The 26690-nt window shown below is 44.3% G+C and overlaps 1 protein-coding gene across 2 annotated transcripts in view; it reads left to right on the top strand.

Moving 5' to 3' along the window:
- The window catches only part of KITLG (KIT ligand), a 211160-nt gene that overhangs the window by 87234 nt on the left and 97236 nt on the right, over window positions 1–26690 (top strand). For both annotated transcript variants that reach the window (XM_069629336.1, XM_069629337.1), the window contains one exon: window positions 18474–18578. In XM_069629336.1, the coding sequence (XP_069485437.1) occupies window positions 18474–18578 (105 nt within the window). The remainder of the gene's footprint in view (window positions 1–18473; window positions 18579–26690) is intronic.

The following is a 26690-nucleotide window of genomic DNA, read 5'->3' as shown; positions in this document are numbered from 1 at the left end:
GGTATTGTGGCACGTCTTGAAGGTTTGGGAGCTCTTAGTCCCGCACATTTGTTTTATACTGCTTTTTTGTAAAGCATTTCAGTGGTTGAGTGAGAGCGGGAATTAATTTTCACACTCGCTTCAGAGAGAATAGCTCCCTAGCTATGCATGGCCACAAAGTGGCTTTCCCTGTTAGTCTTGCATACATAGAAAATAATGTTCTTATGAAGGGAAACCATTTCCACACATAGCACACGTTTATTTTATTTATATACAGGGATGAACCGTGCTTTTTTGATCACAAAATGTTCAATAGGTAAGAAATTGGATTTTACAGGAAGCAGAGAGCTTCTTAATCGGTGAGTTTGAGGGACATTTGGGACTATATGGGTGTCACATAGACCAATTACGCTGATGACAGCCAGATACTCATCCCTATCACAGGTGACCACAAAACTGACACTCCATTTACCAAGCCATCCAGGCTTGGATGGCGCAGCATGAACTGTGATTGAATGATGAAAAGACTGAGTTTCTCATACTAGGCTCTCACCAAAGACTCAGTAAACTAGACCCGTCCTTCAAATCTTTCACAACTGATGGCAATACCATCAAAGTGGCCAAGCATACAAAAACGCTTGGTATCTATATCTACTCCACCCTCTCATTATCTAGACAAACCAATGCTGTTTCCTCTGCTGCATCATATACCTGCAAGCTCATTACTGCATGTCGACCTTGCCTATCACCAGCCAATTGCACTACGATTGCCAGGACCTTGGGCCTGTCTAAGATTGACTATTGCAATGCCCTCTATCTTGGAACTAACCTATGCAATATTAACGAGCTACAAGTCATCCAAAATAATGCCATTAGAGCGGCACTAAACATCCCCAGGAACCTTCACATTTCTGACTCTAGACGGAGTCTCCGTTGGCTTTCAGTCTCCCAGAGACTCTCACTTAAAGCGCTAACGCTAACACACAAAAGCCTCACTAACTAAGCACCTAGTTATTTGGCCAGTAGATTTTCTCTACATACTACCTCAAAACCACTCAGAAGTGCCCAAACCAACTGCCTCTCCTTTCCACGCTTCAACCTCCAGAGATCAGGCGGGAGCAGTTTCCCAGTCTTGGCAGCAAAACTATGGACCTCGCTACCTAATCCACTCAGAGCGGTATCGTCCTTCTTGGCCTTCAAGTGCAAAGCCAAAGCCTGGCTGTCGGTCCAAGATCGACCCTGATCCTTAGCACCCACTGTCACCTGATTCACAACACCAGCGCCAACTTGTTAGTTGTCATTTCATGATTGTTAATATGTATATAACTTGTATATTATCCCAAATTATCCTTTTTTATTGCACTGCTTGTATTCCCTCACTGTTCTGTATTATGCTTGTAACCTAAGTGATGCGCCTGGATGCCCTTGGGCCTGGTGCGCTATATAAATAAAATAAATACAAATACATTCTGACCATGTTGTGAAGAGGAGTGAATGGTATTGCACAGAAGGGTGGCCCTATAATATGACGATGAGGGAGGGGTCTGGGGGGGGGGAGCAGTACAACTTAAGGTGTCCTAACACTTTCAAATTCAACCTACATAAATACTGCATGTTATTATATTCGTTAGTGTGAGGTGTTTAATTCACTCCTAACCTTCAAATTCTTTAGTCTAGACATTCATATTGGTACATAAGAATTTCTGACAGTCTTCCTTTTTCTTTTCTTGGGCGTTTTAAAAATTGCCCTGTTTTATTTCTTTACACAGTACCGTGATCATTTCTCAAGGTGTTGTGTTTTTAGATGAACAGACAAATACATGGACCTATAGGTGGTGAAGGAACAACGTGTAAGTGAATTTGGAGTACTGCAAAGGTTGTTACGAATAATGCCTTACTATACTTCATGGTACATTGACATATACATGGAAGACAAAAGGTTGCATAGGCACATTCCTAATTTTGAGCTACTGTTTTGGCCTTGTTAAGCTTTTCAAAACAGCTTTTACAGTGCCTTATTTGGCAACTAAGCACTTGGCATCTTTTCACTCATTGTAGCAGTGTCTTTGTCTATATCGTCATGCGTCATGTTGTTCAAATAGTATCTAGTCAAATATTTAGCATTTCCTTTTTTGTATTTTGTTTTAATGCTCAAGATAACTAATCCTGGTCGACGTCTCTAGTAATTGGATGTAATTGGCGTTGGGAGCTAGAGCTGGTGTGGCTTGTCCTTGTCCAGTGATGTTTCAGCAGACCGAAGTGTGGAGCTGCCTTCATCTGGACTGTGGATTGGGTATCCATGTTATGGGAAAAGGATGGGGTAGTACGTAAATGCGACATAGAGCCTTAGTAGCCATCTTATTATGAGGGTTAAAAACCTAAAGCTAAAAAGACTAGCTGGCTGGTGAAGGTTAAAATGTTTTGCAGCTTGTACTGTCCCCTACTTCACACTGACCTTTGAGACCTTCCCTTACTGGGAGCAGGTCAGAATCTGAGCATAGACTGCTTTTCTGAGACGGCTTCCGAACACCTCTGAATTGTGTTGAGGATGGGCGATACTCCCTAGAGCTTGAGGCTGGAGAAGAGGTGGACGACTACCTCATTCAATATTTTACACATTTAATGTTGCGATGTGGTATCTGTGTGCAACAAATGCCTACAACGGGACTGCCGTGAGGCTGCCTTGGTGTGTTGCAAGTGATCCTTTGTAGCATTTTAGGGCTGCCTAGTGTTTGATTGTTGTCTGTCGCTCTGTGGGAGAGATTATACGAGCGAGAGGTCAGTGGCTGTTCTTCGGCCTGGAAGTCATTAATATTGCGGCCATTTTGGATCAACAGATCTTACCGGCGTGTGGATAGTCTTCTCGCTGCCTGAAGCGGATCAACGTTTCCCCTGTTGTGTGGCGGTTGCCGGGGTATTTGAGTACATCCTTCGTGCCTGCGTCATGGACCGCAGAGTGGTGCTTCACTAATGTGCATGTGCTTCTGAAGTGCTGCCTAAATGAAGTTCCCCCATTATTATCTTAAGGCCGAATTCGATCCTTTAGGTGAGTTGTATATAAATAAAATGGCTGTCTGTAACCCCACTTATTGTTAAGGGTATGTTAGTTGCAGTTTGGTATGGGGAAGGGTCAGACAGATGGGCGTCTGTTCCATTGCCATGATGGCTGGCACATTCAGCAACTATGTGCATGCACAGGGGGGATGTTCAGGTGTTCAGTGTCCTAGTTGCCTTGGAGCTGTATAGGTCTGGGGAGTTGTCCTAAATTTTTCCAGCCCATTGATTGAAGGCACTGGAAACATGGTAGTGCACAAAAGTAATCTCCTTGTTGTGACACTTTTTCTTTTTACCACATGTAGGTGTTTACTCTGTTTTTGTAGGTGGTATGCTCAAACATGTGGTGACTTGGTGTGGCCATATTGTCTGATGGCCTAAGGTGTTATTTGTCCTCCGTATTCTTCAGGGATTTGCTGGTTGTTATGAGTGGGCAATCACTCATTTATGTTCCAAATTGGACTGGTGTGGCTTCATTGAGACCATTACTGATGGTTTGAAGGCAGTGAACCTGTCAAGCTTCATTGTACAGCAGACCATTGCTTACATTGGTAATGTTTACTGTGTCCACGACCCACCATAGGATATCATCGGGACTGTGTTGAAATTCCATGAAGTGTGTTACCAAAGGTGCTGTGTGTGTGTTCTGCATCTATGTTCTCCTATTCTCTTATTAACATGTCGTGTGGTTTGGCCCACATAGCGTAACCCGCACGGACATTCGAACACATAGATCACCTTATGTGATTTGCAATTGGAGAATAAGGTTCCATTCTTTGCATGCTATTTTGAACATCTCTTTCTTCTTGGTGAAACGACACGCTGAACATGTGCCACCTGGGTAGTGGCCTGTATTTTGCATGGGTGAGGTGTTCTTTCAAGTTCTTCGATCTTTTTAGGGTCATCCTTGGTAAAGGTTCTCCTGGTATGCTCAATTTGACCAGTTGCCGTCTGATTTGTCCAGTGTCTGGGCTGAAGGTTGTTGCACATATAAGTATTTCATCATCCGTGGTTCTGAGGTTGGGGGTTAGTACAGTTTCCCTAGGGGTACATTTGGCTCTTTTTTTTTTTTGTGTAGTCATCAGTAATTTCGTTGGGTATCCTCATTCTCCATTTATGTTTTTAGTTCCTGGGCAAGATGTTTGCATTGGGTTAACTCTGTGCAGTTTCTGTGGATCCTTAGATATTGTCCGTATGAAACAGTCCCCAGGGACAATACATAAGTGGACATACAGATTAGGGACAACCAACATTGCCATTTTTTTATGTGTAGGTAGGCGGTGAGGCCAGCTTTGCTTGGCATGTGGCCATGATGGGTGAAGTGTTTAAAGTGAAGGCAGAAAATGTGAGGGCCGTAGTCAAGAAAGAGGCGAGGGAAACATGTTCACTAGAAGGCATATAGGAGGTAGTGTGAGAGTAACTCTGTGGGGATGAGGTAGGCTTTTAGTTTGGTTAGAAAATCCATGTGGACTGTTCCTTAGATGTCTGGGTCCAGAGAATTGCATGCAAGTGGAGCAAGAAGAGAGTGGAAACACTGGGTGGGTGAGAAGCCACAGGGGTAGTCAAGGAGGCAGAGCAGAGATTACGAGAGGGTTTGTAGAGTTGTATAAAAGATGTTGCCTTACAAGTTGATGATGTATTTGTGAACCAGTGGAAGAAATGTAAATACGGAACTGTTTTGCATCGTTCGCCTTCCAGCCTGGTGACGGTGCAATGAAGTAGGTGTGTAGTGAGGAAGTTCAAAAAGAGTCCTGGGAGAAAAGTTAATGATCTTGTTGAGAGGGCAGAAAGTATAGTTGTGGAGACCAAATAGGATGCTGGAACAGTAATCCAGTTTAGAGAAGAAAACAGTGGTTAAGAGATGCTTGGCAGTACTGAATGGAAGTGCCTGATTTTCATATTTAGGAGGTTGAGGCGAGCTGCTGTTCCAGCTTTGGAGAGGAAAGTTGGGTAGGTGTGAAGGGTCATAGGTGATGCTGAGGTTTCTAGCTTAAAGAGTAGGGAAGTGTCAGGTGGAAACTGGGTAGGCAGCGGAAGAGATGAGCGAGAAGGTTTGGCAGGGAAGAACACCACTGTTTTGGTGGAGTTTAACATCGTAGAGTGCAAAGCCATCCAATGTCTAATGGCAGACAGTTGGAAATTCTGATAGAGAGATGAGGAGAGTTCAGGAAAAGAGATGATTGGGTGTTTTCCGCCAAGAGTTCGTGTAAGAAACCAAAGGAGGAAATTAGTGCCCCAAGAGCAGAGGTGTAGTGTAAAGAGGAGCGGACCCAAGACAGCCTTATGCAACACCAACAGTTAGAGGAGTGAGCTGAGAGGTGGTGTTGCTTCAGGAGACAAGAATTGTCAAGATGCCAAAGGCTTGATCGCATATCATAAAAAGAGTGTTAAGGAGATCAGAGTTATAGGATGGAGGTGGACACATGAGAGCAGTTTCTGTGGAGTGACAGGAGCTGAAACCTGCTTGTAAGAGGTCTCCAAGGTTATGGATGTCTAAGAAATTGGTACAATGGCATAAAACGGTATAACACAACCCTTTGAGCACTTCAGAGTAGTCTGAAGGAGAGACACAGGGTGAAACTTAGCCGATTGGTTCGGGTCATCCTCTTCCTTTTTTAGGAGAGGGATGACCAGGAGTGTTTTGAAAATAGAGGGAAAGCAAGCAGAGTTGAAGGAAAGAGTTCAGTGAGGTGAGAGGCCACTAAATGGGCAATAGGTTTGACTAGCTGAGGACCGAGAGGGTTAGTATCCATCAGTATAGTGTGACTGAAGCGGAAGATGGAGGTAGTGGATGATGCTAGAGTAGGCAGAGTATACAATTAGGAGGGAAGGTCAGGAGAAATTCTCTAAATTTGGAAATGTTTGCAGCAAAGTATTCACCTCGGTCATTAGCTGTGAACTGATGGTCCTAGAGCAAAGAGGAAATTCCACCTAGCCCTCATTGACTCACTCCAACCATCCTCGCCGGCTACAGGGCACCCTAAACTCGCTCCTCTCTCAAGTCTATTGCTCAAGGTTTTGAGAGAGTTCATGGCAGAGAGGTAGAGTTGCAGATCTTAATGCGAGCGTGTATGCCTTCATTTGCACAGCAGCTGATGCATGTCTGTGCAGAGAGAGGGTATGAATAGGGTGACGCATGGTTCAGGATGCTGAGAATTGGTAGTGGAAGTAAGCAGTGGGAAGTGAGAGGAGAATGAGTCATATAGTAGGGATTGGAAGCTGAAGAAGGCAGTGTTGGTGGAAGAGGCATCAGGCATGAAGGAGGAGAATGAAAACTGCTGGTCAGATAGAAAGTGAGAAACGGCAGCAGGTTTACATTTCTTTTTAGTAAAAGTTGAGGGATGGTGAGGAGAGGTCGGAGGGTAGAACGGAGATGGTGCTGCAAACAATTGAGTGGTTAGATATGTATGATGTGACAGCAGTACTGGAGGCTGAGAGAGATGTGGAGATGAAGTGATCCAAAGGGTTACTCCCTGTGTGGTTAGGTAGGAGGAGAGTGAGTGAATGACGGATAGTTGGAGTTATGTATGGCTGCCAGAGTGGCAGGAATAAAAGCACTATAGGTGAGTAGCACAGTGTCGAGAGACAGCACACTAATTAGGAAGCTGGAGACCAAGGCTCCTAGGCAAAGAGGCTGGTCAGTGGCTGGCATTCACCCTTTGCACTTCACTGGGATGCCCCTGGCTGTACGCACCTATACATTGCTGAAGTGATGATGTGCGTGCATGCTCTTCTCCTAGTCCATCAGTGGTTGGTCTTACTGCTATAGTCCTGGTGTTGCTGGGACTAGGCGATTTACAATTTATTTTCTTTCTCCGAGTAGCCTCTTGTGTCCTTGAACTGGAGGTGGGTGTGATCCAAGATGGCCACAGGAAGTGAAGTTCCTGTGAAGTTCAAGAAAGAAAGGGAAGCCACAAACCAGAAGGCATGACGCATACATAGTGAAAAATAATTAGAGGGCACATAGGCTGGTGGCTAATTTCATTTTAAACAAATAAGAATGTATGTGATCTATGAACAAGGAAGCCATCCTAGACTGTCTTATGATGGTGAGGTTTTCGTGTTCTATTGAAGTCCTGAGGCAGAAAAGAAAATACAAGTAACTGCGAACAGGGAACCCTAAATCGCATTGAAGCATTTCTTGCACACCATGTATATGCTATATGTAAAATAATTCCTATCCAGGCTTAATAGGAAACCCAACCGTAACCGTTACTAGCAGAGAGCGATGGAAATTCTCTACAAGTGAAAGGTAGAATTGTAAGTTTTCCAAAAACTTTTAAATTCATTTGTAAAACAGTAGCTAGTCTTCTTTTTATCAAGCACTGTATGGGAATCGGATGTGTTTGCCCACATGAAACGACCATTTCCAATGCTGTGATCTTATATTGGTTAAATTGACCATTGTTAGCCAATACTATATTGATACAGGTCACCATATGAACTATTAGCATGACGCCCTGAGTGCTGCAACATCTGTCTAAGTGCATTACACCAAAAAATAATTTGAGATGGCATTCAAATATTTGGCATGAGAATGCAAAACAATCAACTTGGAAAGGTGTTTAAGCAGCAAAATGTAAATAAGTTAACAGTAATTATACCACCTGTGTGTGTTTTTTTTTTTTCTATGGCTTGGAGATCTCGCCTTGAGCTACAGAATATATGCATCTTTAATAAACCTTGCAAAAGCAGCTGGTTTTCTTTCCGAGACTGGAGGGTGAAATGTGATAAGTGTGGAACTATTTGTGCAATTTCTTTTCTCTGTATTACAGAGTACACAAATCTAATAGTTTTGTGTTTGATTTGTGAAATTGCCGTCCACGGTTTTTGCCTAGTTTGAGCATCCAAGAATATGGTGAGGGGGTCAGTAGAGAGAGAAGTGGAGTCCACTTCTGTCCCCAGCTCGTCTGTTAAGATGGATTTCTAAACTCTGACCTGGTGGGCAGAAGTTTAGGAAGCCATCCTAGTGGAACAAGGAAACCTTCTGGACAAACCAGACCAATCTCCGGTAGCTTGGCAGGGGTTCAAGACTTAACAGGAGGGGTGAGAGTGATCGGATGCCCGCACAGTAAAACTCTGCAGATTACTCATACAGATGTATATAAAAAGTAATTAATTATAGTCCTTTAATCAAAGCACAATTAAACCACAGTAATGAATACCACACATGATCATTCACTAGTTAACATATATACAATTCTGCAAATAGCCTAGTACTGATGATGATGGGGGGTGTGGGGGAATTGTAGTGGGGGAAATAACCACAACCTGTAACAAAAAGAGATTAGTTCAGCACATATATCAGTGTAGGCAGTCCTCTATCAACCATCCATAACTTATGTAGTCCTTTCCTACGAAGTAAGGAGCCTATCGCTTAAAGTACTGTTGTGCGTTAATGCGCAGTCGTGGAAAAGCAGGAAGCGGGTTCTCTTCAGGGGGCTGTAGCTGCTCAGGATGGGGCTTGAGGTGATGAATACCTCCCTACTCCTAGAGGATCTACCCTTGCATATAGTGACTTTCAGAGTTTGGGAATAGCTGGGGAGCTCAAAAATGAATGGATGTGCCAGACCAAACTTTGACAGTCTAGTCCACTTTGCCTGTTGGTATTAACCCTGCAGTTGTAGGACGCTCCAGCTTTCGGCGGCTGTGGGGCGGGACGATCGCCCGTGGTGGGACAGTAGCCTGTTCTGAGCCCACAAACGAAGGAGGAGTATAGTTCTGGTGTAGCAGGTCTCAGGACTGGGTAGTTCACAAAAGGTAGCAGGCGCTCCTCTCCAGAGAGAACATGGCATGATAACCTGTTCTGAGGTGAGTTTGCAGCACACGCTTTTTGCTCACTGTACCTTTCACAGATGGGCAATATCCATTTGCATATCAGTCTTTGTCCCGCCCACTCAGGACGGGGTAGGTAAAAATCTAGGCACTTTCAGTGATGGTCACCACAGCGGGGGGACACAGGGACCGCAAATGCTCACGCTGTGGCGCACTCATAATTCACGCCCCAGAGCAGCTAGGACTATGAAGTTTGGCAGGAGAGGGCACAGGACCACAAGCTAGCGATTCCCAATGTCTTGAGTCTTAACTTGGGGTGGCGGTGGTCCTGTGCGATACCCTGGGTTTGAGCTGGACAGTTTGCTGGATGGCCCAGGAACACTGCCAAAGAGGTGATTTGCGAGGGTAAGTAGGAGAAGCCAAGAGTAGTTCCCACTACTGGAGGGCCAAAGTGCCCCTGCAGGCCTTGGTTCAATGAATAAACAGGGGTCCAGGACAATATCGGGGTGAGGGGGGTCAGGGTGCCGAACCTTCCTTAGCATGTCACCGGTGGGTCCTCGTGTCTGCTTTCTTGTTAGATACTTGGCTCCTTTTGAAGTTTGGTGTGAACCTCAGTAGTTCGACCTGGAATAGATGCAGAGCCCCCTTCTCTTATCCAAGATTCGGTTTGTGCTCAAATCACCAATGGAAAATCTGCTCTCTTGCATGCATTCCAGGCGTGGGCCAATCGTGGCCCACGATGGTTCGTCAATCATGGCTCCCGGACATACTGGCATCAGTAGTGTGGATTGGGACCAGACAGTCCCAACCCTCTTCCTGGGCACTAGCACAAATGATATACAGGAGCCTGCGAAAGATGCAGTGTTCGCAATAGGCCGCATGCCCAAATAATATCCATATCTCTTGACCTGGGGGAAGGCAACGGGACAAAATGGCCAAAGGACAGAACAAAAGACTTTGTGGCACAGCGATTTTCGGCACTGGCCACAGTCGTGGGCAAAACGTGGTATGGTCCATAAAAAAGAAGTCAAAATATGTTCAAAGTAAACTGCTGCCACCAGTTTGTCCTAGGGACACTTGCACAAGCAGCAACAAATCCTTGGAGGATGGCTAGGGCCATAAAACAAAAGGACCCCTATGTGCTAGGCAGTAAGGTACTTGGCACATAAAAAGTTAGCAAGGGATGGCAACATAGTTGAAGACGAAGGGAAACGTGCCAACTGCCTGAAGGACATGGTGTCCCCATAACAAATGAGCGAAGCTCAGAGGAGTGCAGCTGAAGGCTGTGCTTCACTGGAAAAAGTCAGGTTAGGTAAGCCAAAGAAAAGCAAGATTGGAGGGTTCATATATATGAAGGGATAATTTTCCTATCAGTGTCCTCTCCGGATCTGAGACAGGCCCTCATATAAAGGAAGAACGGACTACACATAGTCCCTTCCCCTGTTCCATGGCAGGCATTTTTTTAAAAAACATTTTTCAATGGCTGCCAGGGAAAGGGGAAACAGACTTTGTTTCCCTTCCCCGGCGGCTATTTTTGAAACTTTTTTTTATTTTTAAGTCTGTTCAGAAACAAAAAATGTTATAGTATCCCAGTCTCACGGGCCAGGGTACCAATAGCCATAAGCCCTAAGCGGGGGTGGGGCATTACCACTCGGGTAATGCCCCGCCCCCCTGCTCGGGGCTTATTGCTTAAGTAATTGCTGGGCAAGTTGAACAGGGCTGGCTGGGCATGTTTTGCCTGCCCCTTGATCTGCCAATATAATTATTTGTAAGTCATTTAAGTTTGGCTAATTCTATATGTACTGGTTATCAACCCGAGGAGAAGGCCTCATTCACAGCAATGTATTTCTGAGTCATTGCCAAGCAACGCTGTTTATATTTTAAGGACCAAGAAGCCTTCTATGCCGTTGCTGAACGGTCAGTTGAGCATGTGCAATATGCTTTTGACGTTTGCCATTCTTTGTTTTTAGACCCCCATTGTTGAAATTAAACAAAAGATTGTTCTTTCAAATATACTCAATTTTTGACAATGTATTACGAAGTGCATTTCATAGATGCAGAAAGCTTAGAAATCTGAAACTCTGCAACGCCAGTGAAGGTTGAGTTGGATGAATGGTGGTAGCTAAAGTCAACTGGCCTTTCTGCCAGTGCATAATGGCCCAGGAATGTTCCACTTCCAACGAAATGGCTTGGTCGAAACTCTCGCAAGAACGAACCACTCGGATGATCCGAGCATAAAACCTTCGGAAGGCCACCCAACCCCACATCACCAGAGACACTAGCTAAGCAGTGGTGTGTGCACATCATATGGGTGCCCCTAGCAGTAGTGGTGCTCCTATCCCACTGTCTTCATGGAGATGGCTGCTCCGCCCTCTCTTGTGGCAGGTACCTTCAGTAAGTGGCTAAACACCATCCAACTGTTTGCTTGCCATTCAAACCGATTGTCACTAAATGTGGTTTAAGAACATGCACTTGATGCTTTTGGTAGAATGTTTAGATTCAATTTCCAGATTTTCTAGTAGAAAATTCTGGAGTGCAATGACAAACCAACTTAAATTAGCAGTAAGTCAAATACGAGCTAAATTCCACAAACCTCACCTGTGAAGCAAGCGCTGTGTGACGCTTAGGTAGGGTGACCAGACGTCCCGGGGTCTCGATAGTTTTTTTATTTTGCAAACCCCGTCTGCGGTTTGCAATGGTGGGTGCCCACGGTCACTGTTTGTGCTGGGACCCGATTTCGAAATCCCGATTGCGCGAATGGCGCAGTGAAAAGCGTTTTACGCCCCCATTTCCTCCCCCTTCCCGTCCCCGGCCACTTTCCTCCAATGAGAGGGGTGTGCATGTGAGCACACCCCCTCGGAGCCCCCGCAGCAGGCCATAGACATAGAAGTAGGACTTAAAAAAAATAGTCCTACGTTTATGTCTATAGCCTGTCCGGGGTTTTTGTGTGAAAAAATCTGGTAACACTACGCTTAGGGTAGTTTGTCAGGTAGCATTATACGCATCTCCTATATTCATTGTGTTCTTGTTGGGCCTCCCTTTTTTTATGTCCATGTCACTGATGTATTTAACACCCTGAAGTGTGAAGTGTGGAAATAATTTTCCAGCAATGATGGGCAAACATGTTTGCATGTCATAGTCCTCTAGCCAGTCTAATAATTGCCTTCGGGATACATTTCAGCAAGGGATATTTGGGGAGAGGAGTTCTTGGCTCTGTATGATAGACTGCAAATATATTCTATGTTTTCCTGTTGAAACCCGCATAATGGCAGGATTTTTTTGTCTTCCATGTGGCGGACAATTGTGCATAACTTTCATTTATGCTTTGTTGTGCACCTGTTTGCAGGTGGATTGTGTGTTTTTTCAATTTAGTTTCTTCTCTTTTTGGTATTGCGTGCCTGGGGGTTGATGGCAAAGCCACATGTGTAGGCGGTTAGTGTCCGTAGGCATAACTAGGTAAAGATCTGTGCACGAGTTGGAGAACATCGCCTGCTCTCGGATGAACTTGCAAAGGCGCGTGGCTGAGTGTTGCGACAGCAGCCTCCTTTTTATGTGCAGTGCATAATCTCGGTACACAGAAGACTTTCCCAGCACTGCTTGGGCTCCTAGCAACAGTAATGGAAAGATTGTCAACAGTGCGAGGGCAAGAATTCAGTGGCACGTTCCGCGATAGCTCTCCTTCCCTTTAAGCCTTTATTCTTCCTCCGAACGGATTGTGTACCCCAGCTTTTTGCAGTGTGGGTTATAGGCGGCCACTGTTTTTAACGTGTCAAGTGTGGTGCTATCAAAACGTATCCCGATAAAAGTTAAAACGTGTTCATTCAGGTAAATGAGCCCCGATTTACGGTGCTTCTCAGTGCTGCTGACACTAAATAGGGTTTATCCTGCACACACCGTTATTTTTTTTTTTTGTTGTTGTTGTGTTTTTATTTTTTTTTAACACACTTGCTAGCCGGGTAGCAATCTGAATTCAAAGTTTTTGTATAGAATATATTTAATGTTTGGGATAGTCTCACTTATAGCTTTTCATGGATTCTTTTTTTGTAAGCATTCTGAATTTTGCTTTAAGGTCATTTCTACACATGTCATTTTTTTGGAGTAATTTTAATGATTTCTTTAACGGTTATAAGCAGCTTTTGGGATCACGGAAAAATAATCTGAAGTTTAATTTTAATGCAATTGGTGGGAAGATTGAGAAACCACCAAATGGGCCCAACCCAATTGCTGATTCTCAAAGCAACACTCTTTTTCAATGGATACAATCTTTTTTTGGAATAACTTTTTTTTTTTTTTTCTGGTCAAGAGACATATTCTATATAGAAAGTTGTGTTCTGTTCGCACGAGTTTCGTCTAAGTAGAAAAATTGTGCTGTGGGTTCCACAGGCCAAAAACTATGCCTTTAGTGCTAACATGGCATGTCGCGCCATTGTCTCTGGGGTATGTACAGTGGCGTCAGGTTTCCACCCATCTTAAAGCAACCCCATTGTAATCTAAGTCCATACTGCTGAAAATGACACATTGAGCTAAATGAATGTCACTAAAATCTGTAAAACCCCCTTTAAGTTAAAGAGTAAAATAAGGAACCACTAGGGTAAAGGCGACCTTCAAGTAAAAAAAGAAGTGAAATAAACAGGGGGGGTGGAGGTCTGTAGGGGCAAAAAGGTTACCGGGGCTGTTGCCCTCCATTTTGCAGTTAACAGGAGGGATCTGGCTACAAAGCACAGAGATGACGTAGGGGTGAGATGGTCTAGCGGGAAAGGCTGCATTAAGTTGGGTTTTGGGCAAGATGGCGTTCATTGGGTAATGATGCTTAGACCTGGGACATCTCAATCATGCAGAGACCCACATTTGATATAGTTAAGTTGCTGTGCAGTTTCCACTGTGGGAATGGCCAGCTGGACCTGCAGGCTACTTGGCTTCAGGCTGCCAACAATGATGTCTGGACCCCTGAATATGTATTTGTGTGCTGTCGTGCCTACTCTCTAGGGTTTACCCATGTGTGTTTTGGTTATGCATTATTACGTTTTTTAATTCCTAGTGGGACGTTTGCAGTATGAGCAAACTGGTAATATAACATGTACACAAGTGTATTCGGTTTTAAACCTTAGACTAGATTTGAGCCATAATACAAGGCAGAAGCCTATTTAAAAGGACCATGGACTGTGTGCTTGTCCTCCTTCACCTGCATTTGATGCAGTGGAGCATGAGGCCACGTTGAACGTCACATCTCTGCGCATGGGAGTAGGACTGCTGGAATATTTGCTGAGGAATGGAATCTTTTTTCCGGTTCCTGATGTGGTGTCTCGTGGACTTGTATCCTATATCTTTCACTCTCCAAACTGCACATGGCGGCTTTGGGTCAGTACTTGATATTCATGTTTACAAATTAGCCTTGTATTGCTTAAGCTTAGTCTAGTGTTTATATGCATGTATTTTCACTGAATTGTTCTATTCTTGAGTGTACTTTGCTGGTCAAATCCTGGCTACCCTCAATCTACTCACCCCTCCCCTCCTTTCTTGCCCCCAACCCCACTACCACACCCAATCAGACTCTCCCCTGCACTTGTTCGTTCAGGCAAGTTTCTGGGTTCGCCTTGAGACTTCCATCATACTGTCAATGTCCATGTTACAAAGTTAACGAAATAAAGCATTTATGTTTTCACTTTTATTAAATAAAAGCAATGACTTCATGAAAAAAGTCTTCAGAACAATGCTAATCTCTGGCAGTATCGCATTGATAAAGGGTTTTCCTGATATGGCCAGTTTGCACGGTCCATCTTGCTATTATCTACTCATTTGACCTCTGCTGGTGCCTGTATTCATTATCTTATGTTGTGTGTTATTTCCTATGTATAGCGCTATGCTGCTTTTGTTACCAGGGCAGCAATTTAAATATGGATTGATAAATGTCGGTAGCTACAGGGTTGAAGTGGTTGGGAGTGGAGTGATTTCTTGCTGAAATCCGCCATCAACCTTTAAGGTTGACTAGAAGTGATGTCTCTGTCTGTTTTTATTCATTTGGTAAGTTGTAGCACACTACCTGCCTACAAGATGCTTCAGAGCACTACAGGACATAAAGGTTTATGTTGTAACGGCTGAACTTTGAGGGAATCTTAAACATTGATGTTCTGCAAATGTATATTGCCACTGATACCGCAGCACTTTACCACCAGACCAGCAACCCGTAGTAATGTTTTTGCAAACATTGAATGTCTGCCATTGTAAGAGTTGCTGATGCAATTGTGGCGAGTACGAGTGTATTTGCTTTGGAAAACCACTCCGGTGATGCAGAGTTTATTGAGATGACGCTGCAGGGATTTTCAGAATTCACATGGGATTCCTCAGCAATGATTTGTCTGGCCCAGAAAGTGCCCGCCATATTCAGCAACCGCTCACGGGCATATGGCATTTTTGGCACCTGTTTAACCATTGTGGTCTCCAACCATATGATTGTGGCAGGCTTCAGGTGTTGTGTAGAAATTGGCGGCTCTGATCTGAAGGATGAGTGCATACAAGAGCGTGTGCTCTCAGTAAATACCATAGGGTGATTTTATAAATCCCAGACTGTCAAGCAGATGTGTACAGTCATTTAAAAATGCAGCATTGACTTCCTGAACGTCCGGCTGGCAAACCATTGTGTTGGTGTTCTTATTTGTGTTTGTAGGCCTCGTACTGAAGGCGTTGTATCACTCCAACATACAAGGGGAGTTCCTGTCTGACCGTGCTGCTGTTTGTGTTCATTCTCTTTTTGTAGCTTCTAGTAATGCAATAGGCATCGGTTGGAAATGTGTCCTAATAAAGCTTCCAAAACGCTGGAATATTCATACTCCATAGAGTAGGTTTACGTATTAATTTGATGTGGCATTTATAACGTGCCTGTACACGTGTTTCTAGGGGCGACAAGAAAAGGAGGGGGAACCAGAGGGAGGACAAATCAATGATCTTACTAGGTCATGTGTTATTCAGATCACGCATTAAGCATACTTTGCATACATTTATTTCCACATATAAATAGATGTCCTCCCTTTGAAACAGCTCCCTGCACTCTGAAACTTGAGGAAAACTATCTCCGGTTCCGGAAGCACCTGAAGACATTCTCTTTGCTTCTGCCTTTGTCCCTCCTCTCCCCTGCTGATCTGCTCTCTTGGCACTGTGCACCTGGCCTACTTTCTGATTTCCGGGCCCAGGTACCTGCTCACCTTCCCACTCTCCCGCACTGCCTCTTGGCAAAACCTTGCACTAGGGCCTGTATCTGTAAACATACAGCCCCCCCCCCTTTTTTTTTTCTCTGCACTTACCAGACTCGCCTTGTCTGTTGCCTCAAACCTAGCACTTGCCACCTGCTGGCTGCACTACTGTTTGCTTGTTATTTATGTATTTATTATTTAGCTGTATTCCCTTGCTCTGCACTTTCCAAGTCTCCCCCCTTCAATGCACCTTCCCCTTTTTCCCCCTCTACGATGAACTTGTGCGTTCTCAATGTCGCTGGACCTAGTAAGATCTTGTTTTTGTTCTCCCTTGTTACCCTCCCTTGCCGCGCTCTGAAACACTTGTGTACGAGCGCAATACAAATAAACTATCAATTCAATTCACATACTTTGGTGTTCCATGATTAAAATCCACTATGGTGTGAGGATGTATGGCTTGGTTCTTAGTGGTGTAACACAAAATGTTTGTGGGGGCCCCTGTGAGTCATGCTGAGGCCCCCAACTCTGCAACAAATCACGGGTCGCGTCACACTCTGGGCAGGCCTAAATTACCATGCTTGCGCAATACGCACAAACGAGCTGCTGCCGGGGGTACGCCACACACTGCACTAGTAGAACGATATAAACGTGTTTTTATGACTTATATAGCACATTGTATGAGAGAATTCGCTAAAAGTCCAGAGCGTTTGCAATTATTTTGTACGGGAACAATGCACTAACAGTGCACAGGAAAATTAATGCTTTAATGTAATACTTTAAAATAAAAAATGCCATGCCACAATGAAAACCTGTCCAACTGGCTGCACGATGTAGACCAGTCTAGACATTTAAGAACATATTACAGTAATGCTTGGAAGGCCACTTTTAGACATACCTACACTGGCTGCACCAAAATGACTCTAGCCACTAACACCACATATCATGCCTGCTTAGCGTGGACATGGAGGACCATTTAGAGCACAATCCCCGTCCCACACCATCGCGCCCCCCTGCCCCCCCACCACAGGTCCCCCCTCTCTCCCTCCTATCCTCTCCCGCCAACCCCGAAAATCAGCTTCTTGGCCCAGAATTACCTCCACATCCCTTTTTCCTTGTTCCAGTGCTTACGTATTGCCTCATGGGTAAATACAGGGATAAGGAGGAGTGGGAGTGGGAGTAGGAATAATGAAGATTACAGGTAACTAAGCCAGGCACTACCTCCATATCCCTCTACATCATCCCCGTACTTGTGTATGAGGCAGATTGCCTCATACACAAGTTCTTGGATGAGGAAGAATGGGGATGAGTAATGAAGATTACCAATAAGTAACCAAGGGATTAAACACAAGTAGTGGTGCAACACCATTGAGCTGACTAGGGTTCAGCCCTCCCACTCCACCCACCCTTCCCCCCTGACATTTTGGGCTATGTTGACTCGACCTGCCTGACCTACAGAGCCACTGTTCGTACCTGCATTTCAAATGCATAATGTTTTAGGCAATTTGATGTGCGTTTAGTACTTGCATGCCAGGGAAGTGATTGGAAGGGCAGAGAGGGGACAGCAGACAGTTTACTCTTGCAGCAGTCCATAAGTGGGTGCTTTTGGTCTTAAGGAGAGAGTTAACTGCTTGTAACATTAAAGCTGCACTAGAATAGTCTCAGTAGAATGCATAAAGAAGTTAAATTCCCCCACACAAATAAGTTTGCCCTTAAACCCCCCCACCACCCGTGAAGTTAGCACCTCTCCCAACATTTGAAGGGTTTGCGCCCCCCGTCCCTGAAATTTAGGTTTTGTTGCGCCCCTGAACAGAAGCACACATACCTTAACACAAACCCAGCCACCTATACGTTTAAGTTTGCACCCTTTCACCATGCACACCTCATGAGGTTGAGGGGAGCCCTATTACTTGAAAAAGAAATTCTTTAAGTCACTCCGACTTTATAAAGAAATAATTTCTGTACTGAACCATAATGGAAATCATTTCTTTATGAAGGCAAGAGTGACTACAAAACTTTTTTTTTAAGTCCTAGACCTCCGCCCACCCCATGACACGGAGGACTCCACCCTAAAGGCTTCCTTGTCATGAGGTGTGGGGAACCCTCAGACTTTAAAAAAGTTTTCTTTTTGTAGTCACTCTGCCTTCATAAAGAAATTTCTGTTGCGCTACAGCAGAAATGATTTCTTTTTAAATTCTTTTACAATAAAGTCCAGGAGGGTGGGGGGGCATTGGTTGCGGGGGGCCACTGTTACACCAGTGTTGGTCCTCTGACTCCTGTTCAGTATGTACTTGTTTTACCAGGCACCCTTATGTGAGTCCATTTGAGTTCTACCTCCTGTTACTCTGTACCTTTCACTTTCCTGGATTAGCCAGCCATGCTTTTAATGGATGAGTCGAGTTTGCACCAGAATGCCTTGCTGCTGCCCACCTGCAGCCTCTTGCAATGTGAAACTCACTTGTCTTTTGCTTGTTGTTACAGACTTGGATTATCATATGCATTTATCTTCAGCTACTCCTATGTGTAACATTCGGCAATCCGTGTGGGAATCCAGTCACTGATGCTGTGAATGATATAGAAAAACTGGTAAGACCGTTTTTTTCTTTTCTCCAAGAAAAGCTTCGTTTTAAACCGAATCTGCGATTTTGTTATTTGTAGTGACGTTTGTAGACTTCTTTTTTTAATATAGAAAATAGTATTTTGTCACAATGTAGACACCTGCAACAGTAAACTGTACCGTCTTTCAATGAGTGCAATTTGTCTTCATCTACAAGGTGTGAAAACGTGTATATACGTAGTATTTTAAATGGACACACTGTGTGCATTGTGTTTTGTACAAGGGACGGTTGTGAGCCTGGATTTCGTAGTCTTATTCTTTTAGTTCTGTGCTGTTGCATGCTCCCATCAGCAAGATTCCCATGTTTAACCACAACATCTACTTTTTGGCTCTTTGGCTTTCCCTCCGTGAAAGATGTTTGCTAGCTACTTCCGTGCTCTAACTCTATTTCCAGCCAATAGGCGAGTGCCACTCTCCTTCCGTGGCTTGAAGGACACATGTAGTCTTCCCTTGGTGGTCAGGCTCACAACCAGTTAATGCTGGTGTCATCTGGAGGAAAATCCAAGCAGACGGGCTTCCCATCCATCACCCCACTCCACAGAGAAGAGGTCTTCGGAAGGACATTTTGGATCTTTCCTCCTGGTGATAACCTTGGTTACCGGCAAGTGGACTAGTCTGCATGTTGCAGAATATTGAGCAGTTTTGTGTGGAGGTGTACAATGCAGAGACCTTCTCCTGGGCATGTCTCATGAAAATCCTCAAACTGTGGGTGGGGGTCGAGGGGTGTTTCTTGGAGGGGGGTTGTTCCTCGGGATCTGTTGGGAGGATTAGTCTCTCCTGCACCAGACCATTGTTATTAGTTTTTCAGCAACCAGCAAACCTTTGTGTTTTTTACCTTTTGGCACTTGAATGTCTTCTCTGGTAGAGGCCCAAGAAAATCTGCATTGGTGCCATTTTCGTCTTTGTCTGACTTTGCTGTGGAACGGTCTCCAAAACAAGGTCTTAAAAGGCCTGCCCCTGGGACAAGGGTGTCACCGGGACTTTCCTAATACGTTTAATAACCCTTTTCCATGAATCGGAGATGCCTTGTTTCTCCATGAGCCCTCTCCTTCTGCTTGACATCTCCGATTAAGTTGAAACTTGTTATCCTCATGGTGACGTTCTTCTGGAACATACTGCTTTTTAGATTTATTTTTCTTTGTTTGGCAGATGATGTGCCCGAATTATATGAAGATTGAATATGCATGTTGCTAGGTTGGCATTTCATGAAGGAAATAAAATTGGACGTCCCTCTTTTTTTCCAATTGCTTGGCATAAATGTGTATGCCAAGCCTATTTAAAGCCTGGCAAAAATGCATCAACTGATAGGTCAACAAATGAAGGTTTTGTTTTGGAAGAAATGAAGCTGGATTCCACCTTGGAGTCCAGGCTCTACCAAAAAATGTCCCTTTGCAAACAATCAAACAGATCAGCGTGTTGCCCTGGATATCTGTTCAAACTAATATTAATGATTCACTGGCACAAATGGAAATTGTACACTGGCAAGCTCAGACACTTGCAGTTACATACACGTGTGACTTTTTGTATATTTCTGTATTTCATGTTAGAAATGTTATTTTCTTTCTTTATATATACGAGGGGAGGAGTCTTCATATATGTATATAGCGCCAAAGCCCACAGACATCAAGGCACACACCAACACAAGGACCACGTGAGACAGGATAACACATTCATAAAAATAGGCTATTCAATAGATGAAGGGATAAGGAAGGTCAAGTAACAATGGAGGGATGAAAAATAATTCAAGGAAATGTTTTTAGTATGAATTACAATGAGACAATCGCACTGTGCCAATTCATCCTGAATTGTGGTATTTAATTCCAAAATTATAAAACATGAATTATAAAGTTGGCAGCAACATGTGAACCAGCTGACACGTGTTTCGAGCGATGCTCTTTCTCAAGGCTTATTTCGCTTGAAGGCTAAATATGCCATCCAATTCAACTTGCATACCAATTAGGGCTAATTGGCCAAGATGGAATTCTATACATCGTTGCAAGTGCAGAGACTGACCAATACTAAGCTTGCCTTTCGGCCGCAGCATCTGAATGTTGAATGGACCCGTCCGTCTCTGCACTTGTGACGATATATAGAATTCTATCTTGGGCAATTACCCCTAATTTGATATGCAAGTTGCATTGGATGGCAGGTTTAGCCTTCAAGCGACATAAGCCTTGAGAAAAAGCAGCACTCGAAACACGTGTTGTCAACTTTGTAATTCATGTTTTATCATTTTGGAATTAAATGCCACAATTCAGGGTGAATTGGCGCAGTGTGATTGTCTCATTGTAATTCAAATTTGTTGCTCTGTGGAACTGTAAGCAGAGGCTCCACGTTTTGACATAATTACCCGCAGCCATGCCCACTAATATCTTTTACATACAGATTTCAGGTTACATGCACTGGGTTTCCAGTTTTAAAAGTTTTTAGTAGTTTCCGAAAAGGGTGGCAACATTCTTCCAATCGCAACTCAGTGGAGAGAGCATTCCATGCTTGGGCTGGAAGGACTGGAAACAAGTGTCAACCTCGTGTTCCTTTGTTTTGGCACCTGCACTGGAACAGAGTTGCCTAGAAGTAGTGTATAGTTTCATACGCTCTTTAAGATAAATGGGCAGGTTCCCATTTATACATTTCTGAGCCAAAGAAAGTGTCTTGTCTCTTAGTATTCTTAAGGGGTGGTGTGAACTGGCAGTTACCATGCCCTCATGTGCCTCTGAACCCATGCATGCTTCCAGGTGTATCCCTAAGGCCTTGATCTTTTTCATGGCTCTTATTCAGCACCCTTTGATGTTCATGCACTGTATTGTGAGCTTAGCTCTAGTTTGACGAGACCCGAAGCTCAACAGCTCGGTCTTGTTACTATTAAAACACATCTAACTATTGGACATTCAGTTTATTATGGTGTCATAGATGTGCTAGTCTGTCAGTCAGTCCTGTAGCAGCCACTCCAATCCATCAAGAGTTGTCATCTGCATAGTTCATGAAGTGGATTCCCATAGATGTTAAAAGATCACACAAGTGTCTGGTATATACATTAAACAAAGTCTGGGACAAACAAGCTCCTTGTGGGAGGTCACAGCATATTAGCTCGGGTGCTGAGCTAGCATCACCCCAGCATACCCGAGGGGACCTGTTATTCAAGAAAGAGCAGATCCAACCTATAGCTTCCCGAGAACAGTTGCTGGTGGTCGCCAGTGTATTCAATAGGCACCTGTGGTCCAGCAAATAAAAAGCAGCCGCTGTCCAAGAGTATCAGCAATCCGGTCCTGCTTTTCTCCAGAGCCTCCAACATGTGTCTGGAGGTCACTTCTAGTCCATGATGTGTTCTGAACCCAGCTAACGATATGATGTGGCATTTATAACGTGCCTATACACAAGTATTTCAAGACGCAATGAGGCAAGGGAGGGTGAACAGAGGGAAGACCAGACAACAATCCTAATAGGCCAGGTATCATTCGGATTGCGCAGGTGCATGGGAAGGGAAAGGTGAGGGGGGGAGGGAGAAGGGGACAGTGCAGTACATGGGGATAATAAAATAAATAACGAAAGTAAAAATACAGCCAGAAGGTGGTAACTGCAGACATCACGTGTCAAGTGCTGGTAGTGGGACTGTAGGTATACAGAAAACAGTTTCCAAGTGCGCTGTTTGCCAGGAAGGCAGTGTAGGAGTGCGACTGGTGGGGAAGGGGACCTCGGCACGAGATCAGAGGGTAGCCAGGTAACCTGTCCAGTTTCAGTATCAGCCAGGAAGTCAGCAGTGGAGAGGAGGAGAAAAAGCAGAAGCAAAGAGAGGTTTTGAGAGGATTCTCAAGTTTCAGGGAGGCTGTTCCAGAGGGAGGCCTCAGCCGAAGAAGGAAATCTACCACCAACTCATTGCTTGGAGAAGCGACTGGCCCTGAGTGAGTTGGAGGCGGATAAATTGAGAGCTCGCGAAGGAAGATATTTAGGAAGAGGGAGTTGAAGGTATTGAGGCCCCAGAAGGCCTTATGGATGATGCAGAGGGTTTTGAACTTAATCCTCGCAGCCACTGAGAGCCAGTGCAGAGGGTTCAATCTTGCAGAGATCCGATTGGGCTTGAGGCCAAGGACAAGTCTCGCAGTCATGTTCTGGATGAGTTGCAGAGGGCGGCGAGTAGAAGCAGGCAGATTTAGAAAGAGTCTGTTGCAATAGTCCAGCCTAGAGAGAACCAGAGTTCTGGAGACAGTGAGCTTCAGGGGGAAGGAGAGGAAAGGAAGAATCTCTCAGGCGGTGCAGTTGGTGGTGTGACTTCTTAGACATCAGAGATGTGAGGAGAGAAGGAGATTGTTTTGGATGGAGAATACCTATACCTTCCAAGTGCTCCTAATGTTGGACAGTAGCTACCTTGTCCGCAATCTTCAAAAGGAATAGTGTGTTGGTAATAGGGTGTAGGTTACTTGGGTCTCTAGGATTCAGCCTATGCTTTTTTAATCAAAGGAGTCACAACTACCTGTTTGCTGGATTCATGTACAGAGCTGAAGATAAAGGATGCATTCACAAAGCGAACCAATAAAGGGATAAATATATCTGATTGCTCAAGATGAATTTAGCTGGACTAACCCGAACAAGAGGTAGGGCACATTTTCTTAAGATACTCCATCTCTTCTTTATCTAGCTGTTTAAAAGAGAAGCTTGGATTTCTCTCACTTCCAGCGTTTCAATTACTTGCGTGGTGTTATTTTTAATACTGGTAACAATTTTAGTATGTGCTGAATTAATTTTATCTAGGAAAGCTTGTTCAACTTTACTGCAGTCTTCTACTGATGCAACAAATGCCTGTAATTTTGAGGGATTCTCAAGCATTGTATGAATCTCGACTTTTGTTTGGTTTCCTGCCCTTTTGATCTGGTTATTGTAAAATTCCTTCTTGGCTTCTAAAATATTTGTCTAGTCTTCCTGCAAAGATTTACATGGTGCCTTGTTATCTTGGTTTTGTTTCTTTCCCAAGTATGTTCTGCCTGCCTTTCTTGTGTTTTTTTTGTTTTTATAAGGAATTAAACTAAGATTGATGACCCATTTCAGTCTTGGGTTTCAAAGGGGCTATGTTATCAAGGAGGCATTTTAACCTAGAGTTGTAGAGACCAGTACTTCGGGAGTGTCTAGATCTGAGGTCCTTTTTCATAAGAGTCTAGACCTGGCTTTAGCCCGTCAGGTTTGATCTCATGCAGGTTCATGCTGACTATCTTTTTAGGCAGACTGTGTACTTTCTGTGGTTTTTCAGTAATAAAGTATTCCACAAAAATGATCAGACCATATACAGGCCTTGGTGCTTGTGATCCACAAGGAGATATTCCTTGAGGCCCCAATCTAAGATATTAATTCCTGATCCTGAGGGAATGTGTACTGTATTATGGATGGTGAAACCTGATGTGCTGAGGATCCGTTCGAGGTGTAAGGCATCCTGGTCTTTATGGGTTCTCAGCCATCGGATGAAATACCCCAACAAGATGGTGGAGCAATTAGGCTTATTAAGAAGAGCCAAGTGGTGAAATACATTCTCATTGAATTCTGGCATAGATTCAGGGGGGGTAGTACAGCTGTTATTGTTTGGGGTAAACTTTAATAATTTTGTATCCTGCACATTCAATGGTGTATTCAAACAATAAAACAATAACAGATTGGCGAAAAACTAAAAAAAGACAAACATTTGGAGCGTGGTGATTTGTGCACCATAATTCATCCTTGCCCTGTTGGGCTTTGTGCTGTAACTGCGTGCTGTTCTTAGTTTCTACTGTGTGCATGCCTGCTGTGCCTGCTAACTGGGCCTCTGCCACCAGGTGCTATCAATCTGCACCTTCCATCATGGCTTCCCGAGTGCTGGGATGCCTGACTGCTCCCTCCTCCTGATTGGACAGGGCCCTGCATTTGTGGGCCAATCTGGAGTCGGAAGGTGTTAGCAGGCCCTCGACTCAAAGGCCCACAATGAAAGGATGAGGAGGGCCTGGAGAGCCACAGATATTACAACTCCAGCTATGATCCGTCGCCCGGACTCATTTCTGGACTGCTACTGACTTACTGCCATGCACAATCCTTGCGGTCATGAATGAGAGTTTGTCTGACCTCCATATTTAACTCTCCCGTGACATTTTCAGTGCTGTTCACCTACTCCATCACCTTATCTAACTTTACTTTCACGGCATTTATTCTCTCATTTGTGTTTAGCAGTAATGGTGAACCATCTGCATTGCGCTGTTTGCTGCCTTCGTTTAAAGTCCATTTTGGGGGGAGCTTTTAAAGTCGAATTTGTGTGTCCTGCTTCCCTGTGCAACATCTTCATTGTATTGCTTTCTGCATCCAATTGTAAAAAAACAGCAAAAAAACAATGTTTTGTGTGTATAGCTTTTACATGTCTGTGCCACTCTTCCAATGTAAATGTATTCCTGCTTGATTTCACTTATTCTCTCTGACTAATCCACTATGCCTCCTAGTGAGTTTAATCACAACTGTGCAGTACCCTCCTCCCTCACTCCTTGTCTAAAACCTTTGCCCTCCTATGGCTTGCTCCCTCTCTCCTATATTCTGTAACTGCTACACTATCACGTACCACCCCCCCCATATCTCTCCAAGTCCAGAAGGGAAAAAGCACAAAAAAGATAGCTTGAGTGTGAACCCTGGACTTCTGTCGGTGCTTCCTCCAGAGAGGTTTTCACTGATCTCCTTTTCACTGTCCCCTCTCCTGATCTCTGGACTCCACAATCTCATCTCCACTCTCTCCCTCCTCTATTAATGGTGGTACCAAGTGGGATGTTGAAAAGGGATCGGGAAATTCCACCCCCTCCTCCCCTCCTGTAAGATATGACACAGAAGAAGTCCAGGCAATACCGTGAACACTCATGCTATTTTGGACCAATTCCTAGTGCTCCAATGATAGACAAGTATGTCGAGAGGTACTCCCCTCAGCCAACCTTACAGACCAGGGGTGGTACAAGACTATCACACAGTGGACGAGGAGCCCCAGGATGCAACTAAATTGACAGTATTGACTAAAGCACCAAGAAGACAAGTCACTGTCGTTGGACACCATGAATTAGCAGCATTAGACATGAAGCACACATGCCATCCACACATCGAGACACAAACACACACTCGAATACATGACTAACACGAGCGTACAGTTCTAGAGGACATATACATACTGTCATTTCTTTATTATTCTGTCATTGGGTACATGCAGCAACCACAAGAAGCAAGAGATCCTGAGTAAAGCTTGCAGATGCTTATATGCAAATAACCTAACAGAGCTGCAGGGGCACTTATGGGACCTGACAGTCAAGTGTGACTAACCAATGGAGAATATAGAATAGCATGCACACTGTAGGAACCGCATAATGGTTTAGTAAAATTACAGCAGGCCACAAGGCTCTCAGCAAGAGCTGAGCTGAGTTGAATTCAGGCTGGACAAGAGCAAACTTGTGAGACAGGACCCACTACTAAGGCCACCAGATATGAATGGCATTCCATTCCCTGAACAACAGTAACACCAGATGCAATAAATGCGAATAATTCTTCATAATTCAGAGCTCCAAATCATGGTCTCTGAAAACGTGACCCGACTGATTCGGAAAATTGCCAGAAACCAGCGCTGGGAACGGGAGCCAGACAGAAGCTTGTAACAAAGATGTTCCAATGCGAGACAAGTTTTGCATGAGATGAACGAGCACTCTCATAGACTAAGGTGGTACTCACAAGTTACAATGTAGACACATAGTCGTTCTTATTACCTTGAGAATGTACACCAAGAGCTGAGAACCATTGCCGATCCCAGGCCTGGGGACGTCCGCTGTAGCCAACCACAGTTCACCATCCTAGGGGTGGGTTGCAATGGGCAAGAACCAATGGTAAGACCCTCATGCTGCAACACTGTTGAACATTTGCGAATGGACCAGGCTAGCCACCTGAAATGCGAGAGCCTGTAGAATATAGTGATTGTATAGATTATTAGGCTCCTGATGACCAATCCAGTAGCCAGATAGTTTTTCTGGAGAGGGGTCCAGGATGTGACATAATTGACACAATTCTAGGTCAAAACTGGCCTGCGAGCCAGGAGGTGGAGACGCTCGCAC

The sequence above is a fragment of the Ambystoma mexicanum genome, chromosome 12, assembly GCF_040938575.1.
Source record: "Ambystoma mexicanum isolate Mex_15411 chromosome 12, UKY_AmexF1_1, whole genome shotgun sequence".
In the NCBI taxonomy this organism is placed as follows: Eukaryota; Metazoa; Chordata; class Amphibia; order Caudata; family Ambystomatidae; genus Ambystoma; species Ambystoma mexicanum.
Note: the sequence above shows the minus strand (reverse complement) of the source record. Positions and strands in the feature narration are given on the sequence as shown.